The sequence below is a fragment of the Rhipicephalus sanguineus genome, chromosome 8, assembly GCF_013339695.2.
Source record: "Rhipicephalus sanguineus isolate Rsan-2018 chromosome 8, BIME_Rsan_1.4, whole genome shotgun sequence".
Classification (NCBI taxonomy): Eukaryota; Metazoa; Arthropoda; class Arachnida; order Ixodida; family Ixodidae; genus Rhipicephalus; species Rhipicephalus sanguineus.
Window position 1 is genome coordinate 75,996,756 of NC_051183.1, and position 15,499 is coordinate 76,012,254.

The 15,499-nt window shown below is 43.9% G+C and overlaps 1 protein-coding gene across 1 annotated transcript in view; it reads right to left on the reverse strand.

The window, feature by feature from the left end:
• Nucleotides 1–15,499, reverse strand: part of LOC119402111 (phospholipase D1) — a gene marked incomplete at its 5' end in the record, with an annotated part of 32,729 nt that continues 17,230 nt past the window's right edge. Inside the window, 3 exon segments of the mRNA XM_037669222.2 lie at nt 1–5,877; nt 6,406–6,753; nt 14,033–14,100. Coding sequence (XP_037525150.1) covers nt 5,653–5,877; nt 6,406–6,753; nt 14,033–14,100 — 641 coding nt within the window.

Here is a 15,499-nt window from a genome sequence, read left to right on the forward strand (position 1 = left end):
TTCGATTTCGAACTTTTTTTATTTCAGCTTTTTGACAAACAGGTGAAAGCACGGAGAAACGTACCAAAGCACCTGCAAGAGCAGCGCGATCGATGCACATGGTCTGAGGGCAGTGTCAAGACATGGTGCTTGCACCAAGGATGATATCATAGTGGAAAGAAAGCCCACAAAAGGCAAACAGATCCCCACAATTCACACATAGTGGACACCTTAATTTTTTTTTACATACGTTATTACAAATAAGAATACACCGACTTATGAAAGATGACATCAAAAAGTTAGTCAGGAATACATCTAGTTGTTGAAAAGAAACAGTTTCATAGCGGCATGCGAGGAGGTTTTCATCAACATGAGCCTGAAAGGCAGAAAAGATGGCGACATGACAACATACAAGTATAGAGATGGAGCAGTTCTGGTATGATCTTGAAAGCACGATAAAAAATAGTAGACCAGGATGGTAATTCCAGACGGTTTGACTAAATGCCAGCTACATCCAATACGTAGACATGGCAGGCACAAGTTCAGGAGACGTGGAATTTTAAACGAGCCCCTTAGCAATGCTACTCCACTTTATGTTAAATGTAGAGCGATCATGACTCATCAATTAAGAATGCAGTGTTTTATGTTGTAGAAGATTCTAGTCAGAGTGAGATGGTAGACCACGTGTAGTGTTTATAAACCTCCAAAGCATACAACACAACACAATAGAACAAATATGACATGCGAGAGACATCTCCTTGCTTAGAACAACACAGGTTACTTAAATGTTTCACAACATGTCACGACCCACCCAGACATTAATAGCATCACGTGATGGATACCAGATACAGAAATAATGCAACATATAGTACAGGTCAAAAAATGACGCTGAGGCACGCCAATGAATGTACTTTTATGCACGAAGTTTTGCCGAAGATGTATGACGTTTCTAAGCACAACCAGAACAAGTGCAGTGCTTTATAAACCACGGCTAGATATAGGCTATAATTTTTCTAACTCTCCAGCTCATCCATAAGCCGATGTGAGCATCCATATAGTAGTGCAGAAAAATAATATCCGGCGCTGCACATAAGAAATGTATGACCAGATAAAAGCACCGAAAAGGACTATGCCTCAAGGACAAGGAAACACCGGGAATGATGATAATATGAATAATAGTCATATTTTTGTGGCGAATAATTAAAAACGAAAAAAAGTTATGTTTGTGTCATGGAAAAATGCTAATACAATTTAGCTTAGAAAATTGGCATACTGAATTACAGAAAGCAATTCAAACAACACGCAAATAACCAAACGGGTATGCCTGCATCAATCTTTCATGACACATTGCTGACAACTTCCTTAATCAGGGAGGAAGTTTTATTAGAAAAAAGAGACCGATATCAAAAGTTGACATCTCTCTCAAGACTAGATAACCATGGTTGTGCTCACCCCTTATGCGTGCCCATTGTTCTGGTGTAAATGCTCACTTCTAGCTGGACTTTACATCAGCACTATATGTCAATAAAAAGGCTCGACACCTCTGAGTCATAAGCAAATCGGGTGAAGAATTGAAGACGCAAAGAAACGATGTTCAGTGAAACGTTCGGATTAAAATTCCATATTTCACACCGCCGTAAATGTCATGTGGGGACACTTAAAACACGCACCAACTTCTTGACAATGTCAAGCCCCAGGAGCTCAGGCCCCAGGAGAAGAAAGTGCACACAGACATACAGCCAAATAAAGTATTCAGTACACAATCCCCCACAATAACAAAGGGACACAGGCTCACAGCTACGAAAACTTTTAACTATAACGTTGCATCACTGCTCCGGTAAAAACTTTATTAACAGGCTTACTTGCAAAGTTGTTGTGCGTATACCGAAAGCACGTTTATGCTAATTTCACCACTGCAGTAGCATGCGTCTCAAGGTGACTAGCAAAATGTTCGCTGTGCAATATGAAATCAGCTTAGCTGTTTACTATCACACATAGCTATAGTCTCACTGGCGCAAACATTAAGCAGTAGCGCTTTCCTCGTTAGCACAATCCAACCGCGGAGAGACGGGAAACATAATGCACACGGCTGGCAGCAATCCCACAGTTGCTGCGATTCCTGAGTACAGGCTCACCGGGAGCCGCATAGTTTCCGTAAGCCTAGGTAACACATTACACATAGTTATCATTTCTAAGCATTGTAGCAGTGAGATTAACAAAAACAAAACAGTATATAGCAAAGCCCCTATTAACAATTAGGCACAAAACCATGTCAAAGTACAGATGGTGTGACAACAGTCGGCCTCAATTCACCGGAAGTTCTTTGCTGACATTCAAAACATGCTTGCAGAATATGATGAAAAGCCTCAAAGTAACAGCACAGCCTGTTTTCTTCACCACTGCAGACCTCAGCAATGAAGTTTCTTCGTGCACTTTACTGCAATGCTGCAACAATGCTTCCATCCCAACAAAGGCACTTGCTGCCCTTCCGGCAGCCGTCCAGAGGAAGGGCACGTCATATACGTGTCGAAACGCAGTGAAAATCGAAAGCTGAACAACTAGGGCCCTTAACATGACTTCGCGTCCGTGCCCTAAGTAGAAATACCATTCAACACCCAAACTGACAAACGAGGTGATAAATTAATCGGATGGATGTCGCGTTACCGCAGTGAGAAACAGCGCGCACACAGGTTGTGACGGAGAAAGATACAGAAGCAACGATACCCAAGCTTAAGCGGCTGAGCTTCGGAGCTGAGAAAAAATGTTTGCTATAACTTGGATGAAACCAGCAGCACGTAGCCAACAACATGCCTATGTACGTTTTACTTCCCTGCTTTCTTGTTTCCGTGTTTGCTGTGGAAGCTTCGAATAGTCGAAAAACTTGTTAGTAGAGGGTTTTAGGAGTAGAGGGTGGGTTTCTGCCATGGACTTCAGGTGCCCACCACTCTGCGGGTCTGGTCCAGCAGGCCTCTATGCGCCTGCATTTCAGCACAGACGAGAATCGCGTCCGAAGACTTCGTCTTTAAGTTTTCGCTTAATAATTTGGAGCTTAGGGATTTCTCTTTTGGCTCTGAAATCACACGTAACCTGAGACAGAGATGGCTACTCTCCGCGTCATGGACAGTCGGCCCTGGACCTGGAAGACCAAATGGCGTGCTACCACCATAGTTGTGGGTAAGGGTGTGTTTGTATTTTTCGACGATCTCTGGCCGCTGGACGATCTCTTTTGGACGATCTCTGGCCATCGCACGCCAAGAGATGTCCAAGAGACTGCAGAGTGCGAAGCAGGTACTGCAAGTTGTCGCTAGCGAGCTTAGGCGTGATGTCACTCGGGGTTTGAGATGGAGGTCGTATCCCTCCTGCTCGGATGTCAGCTCCACTAACCAAAGTCTCTACGCACTGTTTTCGTATAGAGCTTCCTGCCTGGGCAACATATAACGTTATGTGGTGTAGAAAATTTCCGCCCAGTATGTCTAGCACAGCCTCAGATATTCTGCCTTGTAATAAGATTCGGCAAACTGCCTGGGGATCTGTAAGCCAACTGTTTCCTTTTCACTCATGTTTTAATCGCTAAGTTTCTCCCGAAGGTTCCTTCAGGGAAGAAAGAAAGAGCACTGTTCGCAGGATAATTTGTCATGGCATGCTGCTGGTTCCATCAACAAAGCTCATTGTGTTACTGTGCAGTAATAGAAAGATGACGCACAAAACGTTAAACATAGCGAAGGGCGAGAAATCGCGCGTATTTATAGCGTACATACATCCCTGAAGATTTTGGAAATGAGATAGATCATTCACCCTCCAGCAGCAATAAGGTGGCTATACTAGAGTGAATGGAAGATGACAGATCCAGCACGAATGAAGAGAGCAGCAGAAACAACCCCTAAAATTCCATTCTACAGCACTTACATAATTTCTCACTTTAAGATACCATAAAGGACGTTTCTGTGGGCTTTGTCATGCATTTCTCAAGTTATGGAAGCAGGTAGACTGAGTGAAAGTTTGCACATACGTTCATTTCAAGCTTCATTCGTGCGATTCAGCAAACGAACACTGAAAACTGGCTTTTACAAGTGTTATACCTGGTGTTCTATAAGTAGCAACAGAAAGATCAAACGACATATGTATTTCGTTTCTGACAGCTTTCTTACCAGAGGCTCTTAATATGATTTAACTGAGGAATAGCAAGCACAGTCGAGCAATACATGAAAGCAGTAGTGTAGCTTACACCTTTAAAGCACTTATTATAGATTTATACTCAAACAGCGATGGCCTGTCACATTTTCAGTTTCTATGCAGTTCCAACACTCCACACGCAAAAGTACAATGTTCCGATAGCTAACCTTACAACAACTTCCCCACTGCGCAATGAAGGCCGGGTAACTGATGCCGCAGGCTTTAGGCCAGAAAACACGTGTGCTAACAACTGACCACTGCTCCACCAGTCATCCCTCCTTCCCACCTCTAAGCTAACTTGAACCTCTGCCTCTGACCTGCACAGATGTGAGCTTTCCTATCACTCAGATCGGCAGAACTGAAACACTCACTCATCCGATCAATTTGTTTTACATACACGCTTTTCGGAGAGTGCACTCTGCGCGTAACAAAAAAAAAAATGCTCCAATGTGTCCGACATGTTTTGCTATTACTGCTTACAGCTGTCGGTGCTTTTCATAGAAACTGAGTTCACGCACAATGATGTGCCACTGTATTATATGTTTATGAAGATGAAAAGCAATATTGAAACAAATTTCTAAATTAAGGCATTAGAATGTTGCTATTTCTAGTTCCTGAAGTTTTCCCACACAGGTGATCACCTTCTAGGTAATATTAACATGATCGCATGGTAGAGCCAAAGTTGCTAGAACAATGCAGCCTATGTATAACGCCTAGACATCTTTGGATTGTATTCTCACAGCAACTGCACTGTGAAAACGGCATCAGAACGCGAAATCAAGATGCCAGTTAAAATGTCTTGTTCGTAACGTCTCACTCAATACACCTGAAATAGGTAACAAGAGTGTGCATAGATAGATGTTCTTTAGAAAGTATTTCTTCATTGTTGTTGAACATAGTTGAGCTTGAAATGCAGATATACTCGAAATTGAGCAAGCCTCAATTCTCTCCACATGGGAAGCCCAGCACAAGTGTATCAAAATTAGAATTTTATGTCTTGATACCCCCTCCCCACACCATGAGAAAGCAGGAAGACAGCAAACGGTTGGCGAAATAGAGTTCCTTCCTGCCCTTTGAATCAATCGCAGCACCAATACGCCAAAGCAAAGTGAACGTAAGCACTTTAGAAGCACATTTAGTTCAAAGTTATGTCCCCGACCTTCGAGACCTGCTTGCTGTGAAGGCATAAGATTCTTTTTGCGCATTCACGTGTGGCCTTGCGTCTCAGTGCCCACCGATTCACAGCCACAGCTAGACGAACAGTGCAATTAGCCGGCACCACTGAATCCAATAACAACACACGGTAAGCAAATACATACCGCGCGAAGCGCCAGAAGGTTACGCAGCTTGTCTAACAAGCGCTTACGCATATCAGTAAACTCCTGACGCCGAATAATCGTGCCTCACGCAGTGGGAAGACAAGGAAAGCTTTTTCAATGTACGGACATTGAAACTTGCTGTGCACAAGTGTCCGATGCTCAGAACCTCGAAATGCCTCTTTCAGGTCCAGAGAGCAACAGGCATGAGGGCCTCCTTGGTACCGGATGCCGGCGTGAGGCTCTCTTCAGCAAGAAAATCCATGGGCATGTCAACCAGGTGCCCTTTGACCTCACGCAGTTCGTTGCGGGCCTGTTCAGGGTCAGTCTCGGCGAGACCAGGGATGGCAGTGAACTCCCGCAGCCCCACGAATGTACGCACGCTGTCCGATGGAATACAGCGGAATACCTGCGTTAAACGAAGAGGGCATGCACAGGTGTTTTTCGTTAAGTGATGCCCTGTCGTGTCAGCAGTCATCACATACCAACTAGCCGAATCGAACGCAGAGATTGGTGGCTATCGGTATCCAGGTAGCAATCGGTATTCTCGGTATCGGTAAGTAGTGCATGTGTGCGTAACGTGTGTAACTTGGGCCAGTTGTTGTGATCATTTTGCCATGTGTTCGGTCGCCGCCACCAACTCTGCCTGATGTAAATAGGGCGTTGAGGACTTATTCAAGCGATCAGTCGCCCTTTTTTCACTCCCTCTGTCAACATTGTACTGTATTGGCGGAAATAGGTAACTATTATTATATGTGTTGATAAAGGTGACAGTTATGTACAGCGATCGCAATACGAAGTTCAAATAACTAATGTGGTAGCACCCTAAGACATTCAGTACATTGCTTGACAGAGAACAGAGCACTACCAAGAAAAAAAAAAGCCACAGTTACACCCAAAAGGAGAACCACTCACTGCAATAAAAACGTATCGTCACCTTCTCGAAGATCTGCGCGTTGCGGCGAGCCGTGGTCCTCCAGACGCCGTCGTAGAAGGAGGACGCCACAGGGTCCCTGATGTCGATGCCGTTGGAGCTGCCGTCGCCTTCCAGGAGGCCCAGGTGCTCGCGGAACAGGGTGCGCCGCAGGGCTCCGGCGAACCGTCCCGCCGAGTAGGTGCGGCCGTCCATGATGCTCTTCTCGCGGTCCGTGTCGTGTACCACCACGGCCAGCTCACTGTCGCGCCTTCCCAGAAGGCTGCGGTCGTTGATGTTCGCCGAGCCGATGATGGTCACCTCGTCGTCTACGATCATCAGCTTGCTGTGCACGTACACAAGCTCCTGGGTCTGCGAGGCGAGCATGCAAGAGACATCAACCACAAACAACCAATAAAGTACCCAATAATAATTGCTGGAGTTTAACGTGCCAAGACCACAATATTATTATGAGGGACGCCGTAGTGGAGGGCTCCGAAAATTTCGACCACCTGGGGTTCTTTAACGTGCGCCTAAGTAAGTACATGGGCCTCAAGCATTTTCGCCTCCATAGAAAATGCGGCGGCTGCTGCAGGGATTCGATACCGCGACCTTCGGGTCAGCAGTCGAGCACCATAAGCACTAACCAGGCACGGCGGGCAAGTAACCAAGGGCGCCCTTCAACTTTCACTCTAAATTTTATATAAAACTCTTGGTCGTGCGAAATTGTAGTGCACGTTCATCTTTTCAGATATATGCACGGGCATCTAGTGTATATATATATATATATATATATATATATATATATATATATATATATATATATATATATATATATTAGGGTTATGGGAAGTATCACGGAGGCCCTGGTACTGTAGCAAGGTATTTTAGACACGACGTACGGAGGAGTTTTATTTCGACGTTTCGGCCGTGGGACCGGCCATCGTCTAGGATTTCCTAGACGAAGGCCGGTTCCACGGCCGAAACGTCGAAATAAAACTGTGCTCTGTACGTCGTGTCTCAATTACCTTCCTATATACATATATACCGGGTGTCCCAGCTATCTTTAGCCAAGGGTTAAAAAATACAATATTAGAGGCAGGCGAGTGAAATCAGTCGCAAATTGCTGACAGCCACTTTGCGCACTACAGACAATGTTTTGTTTTGTAATTAACTAATTTGGTAATCAGGACAATTTAACTAAATTGCTAAATATTGACTTTAGGCAAGAAATGCTGCTTGCAAAGTTCGAGAGCGTCTTCAGAAACCCCAATTGCATTATTTCCGATGAAGAAAGTCTCACGTATACCATTTTTTCCAACTTGCAAAGAAAGCCCGCGAAATACAAAAAGAACCACGTGACTAGAGCTCGCGCGCGCCGCGAGAATGCTGCCCTCAGCCGTGGCTTGAGCGAACGAAATCAGCTGCGGCCGCGACTCGCTGGCTCCGTTGCAGCGGTAGGCTGATAAGTGGGCGGTGGTTTCTTGGCCCGTTGCCAGCCAGTTGGCGCGCGTGACGGTGCAAGTTGTAGCGAGCGCGGGCCAAGAAACCACCTTTAACTTATCGGCCTACCGCTGCAACGGAGGCGGCGAGTCGCGGCCGCAGCTGATTTCGTTCGCTTAAGCCACGGCTGAGGGCAGCATTCTCGCGGCGCGCGCGGGCTCTAGTCACGTGGTTCTTTTTGTATTTCGCGGGCTTTCTTTGCAGCTTGGAAAAAAAATGGTATACGTGAGACTTTCTTCATCGGAAATAAAGCAATTGGGGTTTCTGAAGACGCTCTCGAACTTTGCAAGCAGCATTTCTTGCCTAAAGTCAATATTTAGCAATTTAGTTAAATTGTCCTGATTACCAAATTAGTTAATTACAAAACAAAAAATTGTCTGTAGTGCGCAAAGTGGCTGTCAGCAATTTGCGACTGATTTCACTGGCCTGCCTCTAATATTGTATTTTTTAACCCTTGGCTAAAGATAGCTGGGACACCCTGTATATATATATATATATATATATATATATATATATATATATAATATATATATATATATATATATAGAGAGAGAGAGAGAGAGAGAGAGAGAGAGAGGGATGATTGAAGCCGAACTGGGTTATGGGTCACGGGCTTACGCGGCACAGAGCAGAATAGAACAGCCGGTCTAGTGAACAGGCGTTGTGTCTATTTCTCTGCGTTTTTCCTTGACAATGGCGTAGTCTGCTCTGCTCGGTGTTATTGCAAGTGACCTTAGTGATCATCTACCAATATACATGGTATTGCCGCATGCCCACAAAGTCCCAAAACCCCGATCTGTAGTGCAAAATATGTCTTCTCAGAACTTCGAGCGTTTTCGCGAATTGCTGCATGACTACTTGCTGGACTGAGGTTCTTACTTCTAACGATGCTCTGAGGCTTGTGATAACTTTCCTCGTAAATTCAAAAATTTATGCGACACACACTTTCCATATAGATACTACACACGTCCTCGAGAGATACGAAAGCCTTCGATCACTCGCGAGTTACACGCTAAAATTAAAACAAAAATTCCATGCATAACTCATTAATTCTAATTCGTGACCCCGCTTTACTTAAAGAATTAAAAAATTACCGTAACCATTTAAATAAAGAAATTCAGCGCGCTAGAGATACCTACTTTAACAATATGTTTTCAGAGGTGTCGAAGGACGCTGGTGCAACATGGAGAAAGCTTAACTCAGTACTCGAGAGAAGCAATAATATTACCACACATGAAATTAATGTAAATGGCGAAGTAGTTCGAGGTACCGAACTAGCCAAAGTGTTCAGTGAATATCTTTCAAATTTATCTTTTTCTGCAGCTCCAGGTAATCCTTTAAGATACTTGAAAGGTGGCCATGTTGATTCGGTGTATTTAAACCCCATCTAAGAAGTTGAGGTTTGCCTTCTGATCAAGCAGTTAAGAAATAGTAGTTGATGTTATATCTTTGGAATTCAAGTGCGTCCTGTTAAATTCATTGCAGATTTAATTCCTAAACCTCTAGCTCATGTATTTAACCTTAGCATTTCGAACGGTATATTCCCTGTTACACATCAAAAGGCTACAGTTTGCGTCTTTACGCGAATTATAGACCAATTTCAATATTGCCCGTATTCTCCAAAATACTCCAAAAAGCTCTCTATTCTCGGTTAGTGTCATTTACCGATAAAGACAACATAATCACAGAATCTCAATTTGGCTTTCGTAAAAACTATTCCACGCAACTAGCACTCCTTAATTAAAAAGAACTTATACTGCAGAACATTAAAGACAAGAAGTATGTACTTGGTATACTTACAAATATTGCGAAAGCATTCAATTCTCCTAATAGAGATATTCTTATCCAGAAATTAGAATTCTGTGGCATTCGTGGTGAAGCTCGAAAAATTTTCCTATCTTATTTTAGTCACCGTAATCAGTGTGTCTCTATCGACAACACAGTATCTTCATTAAAAAGCACTTCCTCTGGAGTGCCGCAAGGTAGCATTTTAGGACCATACCTTTTCAATGTATACATTAATGATATAGTTAATGTGGACTCCAATGTTAAATATATTATCTATGCCGATGACACGACGCTTTTTTTGGCCGATGATGAGAGTGACCGCTTATACCAGCGTGCTAATCAGGTTTTGCTTAAGCTGGCAGAATCGGCGTAGTGTAATGGTCTAGTTATAAATGTTTCCAAAACGTGAGCTGTTTTATTTCTGGCAAAATCCAAGAATTTTCTACCGTGCAATTTACTCCTGCTAAACGGAAGCCCCATTGAAGTTGTTAATTTTAAAACTCTTGGTGTAGTATTTAATCAACATATGTCATGGGACTCGCATACTGAGCATGTAGCTAGCAAAGCGGCTCGTGTATTAGGACTTCTCTATCGTCATCGCGACTCATTGCCAATAAAGAACAGACTTTTGATTTAAAACTATCTATTTATGTCCTACATCGAATACTGCTTTATTGCTTGGGGAACCACCATTTCTACAAACATATTGAAACTTAAAAGAATCCAAAAGAAAATAATAAGGGTAATTGCTAACACTGCTCCCCATCATTCAGCTGAACCGTTACTTAAAAGTACGGCTTAATTAGCTTAGACAACCTCTATAATTTTAAACTAAGTTTGGCACTGCGGAATAAAATTAAGAAAGACACTCATAGTCTACGCACCATGGTTAAACTAAAAGTAAACGCGCGTAGCTATAACACTAGGCATCTTGAATATTGGGATGTGCGTCTCAGCAGAGCGAGCTATGGTGAAGTTGACTGTGTTGTCTCATTCCCAGAAAGTTCAATCATTTTTATGAACAGGACATACATATAGAGTACTTCACATTCGACCAGCTTAAACAAAATTGCATATAACATTAACTGTATGCTTTATTCTATTTTTTATCCTCTTTTTCGTGACTTTTCTTTCTTACTTTTATTCTGAAATAAACTCAAAAGTTTCACAATTTGTCTGCTGTATAAGGATGCATGCAGGATCATGTATTATTTATTCACTGTATTGTTTTCGTTTATAATTTGTACTACTTTTCTCGATGATAATAGTGTGCAAACTTGTTATTTTAATCATTTGTATATATGACTTTTATATATTCTATTGATGTATTGTATTAACAGTATGTCTGTGGCCAAATGCTGACCCGAAGTCCAAGATACACTGGGTGAGAGCTTTCTCAAGCTGCCTAAAAGCAGCTTGAGAAAGCTCCTCTCCCTCCTTATGATCTCTATTGCTTATGAAATAAACATCTATTCTATTCTATAGTAACGAAACATTTTGATCCCACGATGACTGGCTGCTGTCAACACTGCGGTGAGGCGGCTGAAACCCAGGGTTGCCAGGTTTGGCCATTTTGCGCCAATTTGGGAACATTTTTAGGCCGGCAGCGGCAGAAAAATTCGACTTGCTTGGCTACTTGGCTCCTTTTTGGCTACTTTCTTGTCCCCTCGATTTGAGCAAAATTATCGATATCTGGTGATGTGGCAGCCACTGGTGTTCGAGTATATGATGCCAAAACATGGCAGTCAAAGCGTGCTTCCAGCTTCGAAAATGGAATTTTCACCTTGATTACGCAGATAATGAGCTTTATTGAACAGGATGGCGCAGTGGCCTAAGCAGGTGTAAGGGTCAATGGTCGATCATAACATAAATATCAAAAACTACACGTTTATAACTTGACAGTCAAGCAGGCCTCCCGTGCACACAAAGAAAATGCTTTTGAATGCTTGATCAGGGCTTAGCGGGAGCTGTTGCATGGGGCCTCATTTTGCAGATCACCCACTGATGAACGCGGCTTTAAAGCACAATTGCAAGTAAGCAGGAATCGAAAGCGCTCCGCCTCTGTGCTCATCGGCATTAGAAATCGGATATGCGGCATTTCAAGTGAGCACTGAAAAAAGGCCAGGCCTGCGCTGAAACCGCAGCACAGTCACAGCGAAAGCTGGAAGAGCGGCGTTTCTAGAGCCCGTTAAGCTCTCTTGGGGCTACAACACAAGTACACTAGAAAGGTACCCACTACGTCATAAATCACAATTTTTGTGAACTTGCTTCTGCGGAGAAGCGAGGCACCAGCTACACGTCTGTAAGGCATTATGTGCACTTTGTTGACGCGACGAATGATGACAATGAAGAATTATGGCTCAGCCCTTTGTAATGGGTTGGAATCTTTAAACGGCCCACCAGATATGTAATTTGCATTGGGTGACGCCCGGTCGCTATTTCCCTCTCCCGTCATGCTGTATAACATACGTTGACGTGGGAGAGAGACGGGGGGGGGGAGGTAAGAAGAACTTTACTGAGACCCGGAGGAAATGGATCATGCGCTTATGGTCTTCCTTGACAACCAATACACGTGCACTTGCGAGGAACCCACTACGCTATAAATCATTGTAATTTTACTGAGACCCCGAGTAAGTGGATCATGCGCTTATGGGCTTCCTTGGCAACCAATACAAGTGCACTTGCGAGGAACCCACTAGGCTATAAATCATTGTAATTTTTTAGAAGTAGGGCAGCAGGCACTGTGCCATTTTTCGTCATTCTACGGAGAGCGTTGGTACCTGCTAAACCCATGTAAGGCATTATGCGCACTTTGTTGATGCCGTGCCTGATGACGATGAAGAATTATGGCAGAGTCCTTTGTAATGGGTTGGAAGCATTCAACCTACTCGTTGCGCAATTCGCATTGTGTGACGCCTGGTTACAGAATTCGCTTGTGCGACGCTTGATGCTTATTTTACTCTTCTACCACGCTATATTGCATATGCTAATGTGGTTCCTTCCCGACATGAAGCCCGTATAGGACCTTTTTGCAAAGCAGTGTCAAGCACCGGCATGGCTCAGAGGTTGAATACTGGGCTCCCACGCAGAGGGCCCAGGTTCGAACCTCGTTCCATCCTGGAATTATTTTTCTTATTTAGCTTTTTTTCTTATTTTGAGCGATACTGGTTATGGACACCGGCGGCGGTGGCGGCGGACAACTACGGCGCCAAAAACGGCCGGTGAAATGATCTCATAACAGCTTTCGCTGTAAAACCAGGGCACAAAAGGCAAAGGCGCCAACAAAAGCGCTCACTAACAACAGTGCGCGCTTATGTTGGCACCTCTGCCTCTTGTGTCCCGGTTTTTTTTTTTAGTGCGCTCTTTAGAATGTCGCACCTACTCGCCCAACAAACATCTAGGATATCCAACGAACTGCTCGCATCATTTCTTAGGCTTAGTACGGACTGCGACTCTGGATTCATCATCACGGAAGAAATTTTTACGAAAGTGGCTTCATTTTATGCTTTAATGCAGTAAATGAGATTTTGAGCCCACCCATCATGCCGTAAACTCGTTTTTATTGTCGCAACTTCTTCTAAATTCAAGAAATGTCATGCAAGACGCGTGCAGAGCATGTCATTTTTTTTTTCAACAGCACGAACACAGCGTCGTCATGCATGAAATGTTTGCTAAAGTCAACAATTTATTCTCGGATCTCCGCAATTATGATTGCGAATTGTTCATGCGGCCCATATTTGCATTTTCGCCGAAAGGCTTTTCCATTTAGTCATTTAAATAAAAATGTGGAAGGGGTTTTTTCACAAGCGTGGCTACTTTTGGCTACTTTTAGTGCCCTTAGCTCAGTTGGCTACATGTTGGCTAGTTTTTCCAATTTTCTGGCTATTTTTTGCCTTTTCGACCTGGCAACCCTGCTTACACCTATCACTTGGTTCGGGCCTGCCAGCAAAATTCAGCTCTCACCCCCCCTCCCCCTCAACCTTACCCGATAGGGCTGGGAGGCGGCCCTCCTGGGTTGTTGAGACATTCAGGCTGAAAAGGCCCTAGTCAAGAGAGCCAGACTGGCGGCTTCGAGCAATGGCGTTCCAGGCTGAGGACTCCACCTAGTATGTTAGGGTCGTAAGGAATCGACACCTCTCCTGTTTATAAATGCTTTACAACGCCACCACCCCTGCATCTGTGTTTTTCCACAAATATAACCTAAAATGCGCATGACGTCGAGGGACGCGCAATCTACTGAGAATTACATGAAATTCAGAAGGTAGATTGTTGAGATCAGAAGCGACATTTAGTATTCGAATATTCATACAGCTGATACAGAAACAGGTGATGGTGATTCTTTGATGATGACTATACTCACCAGCTTTCCGTGCAAGTCGTCGTGTTTCCTGAGTCCAAAGAAGTCTATGTACTTTGTCGGGTCAAGAACTGCGCAAGAAGAAAAAGAAAGGTTGCAGAGAACTGCTATACAGATGGGGACGGTCACAAGTGCCACCGGAAGCGGCTGAAGTTGATGAGAAGCACTATACGGAAGTTTACGAGAAGCACTGAAGCACTGAAGTTGATGAGAAGCACTATAGCCGCAAGAAATGTGATGACAATGACTGCTTGATGACGTCATGGTATTTAAACAAAGCAAATCCAATACGGCAAATGACAAAGCGTTCGTTCTGTGTCTTTCCCTGTCGATGACTCGGACATGACACCATCATGGTTCAAAAATGTCAAACTAGACAAGGCCGCGAAACAAGACCGCAATCCCATCTGATTAAGCACAAGTATATAGTTCCGTCTCCTTTCGGTTTTTACCTAGTAGTAAATAGTGGTGACGATATCTGTGGTGAAAATCACTTTGACTGACGCTGACAAATTTTCTGATGCACCCTCTAGAACAATTCGTCGAAAATGGCCACACTAAATTGCCCACGATACTCCCACATCTGGACTATTGTTACGCCCCTTAGATCCCTGTTATACTTCTGCGAATAAAGCCAATTTTACATTTACAGATAAATTATACGCATCACGCGTTTTGAGAATCAGGGCAAGCATTTTAACAAGAAATACAACGTAACACTTAATGTTCGTTCGTAAAGAAAGCTAGCTGACGCGAAAGACCGACATGAAATATAATTACCCTAGCAGCGCGCAATGTTGCCTCAACGTTGAAGCAACATTCTTAATGTGGCGGCAACGTTGTGTCGGCATTTGGCACTACTATGGTATATTGATGGCATTCTGATAAGGCTGTGTCATGCCTTTATTCCGCAGAAAGTTTGATCAGTGGCGAACGTGTGAATGCCAAACGCCGTCATTCTATAATTTCTCATTTAGCACGGTGGCCACCAACGCTCGGCTTCGTAGATATTCGCAACGCCCATAGACTGTCGCGCCGCCAAGCGGAATTCAGGAGCGTCCTCTCGAGGAGGGTTAGCAGAAGACAAAATGGCAGCACTACGCTGTCGCTCCCTTGTTCGGCTGTGCTAGCCTCAGTGTCAACGCGTTGGCAAGAAAAGAACACTACCATTTTGCATGGTTCCTGCATCAGTGAACAAACCGGGCCCTCCGTGACACGAGAAATCTGATTCGTTATTGCGAGACGCGAAGCTTTCGTAACAATACGTGGCAACTCGCGCTTTCAATGATAGGCCAAAGCGTACACATTCAGCTTCGCGAGGTTTTCTGTAGCCACGTAGGTTATTTAAATGTTATCGTCTGACATTTTCAGTTGAAACTGTTTTACTTCCATACAGCCCTCGTCAGTGTTCTTGTAGTGCATGAATCCCGTAACATTGTAAGCGGGAGGTCGCAAGTACTCGCGATGTGC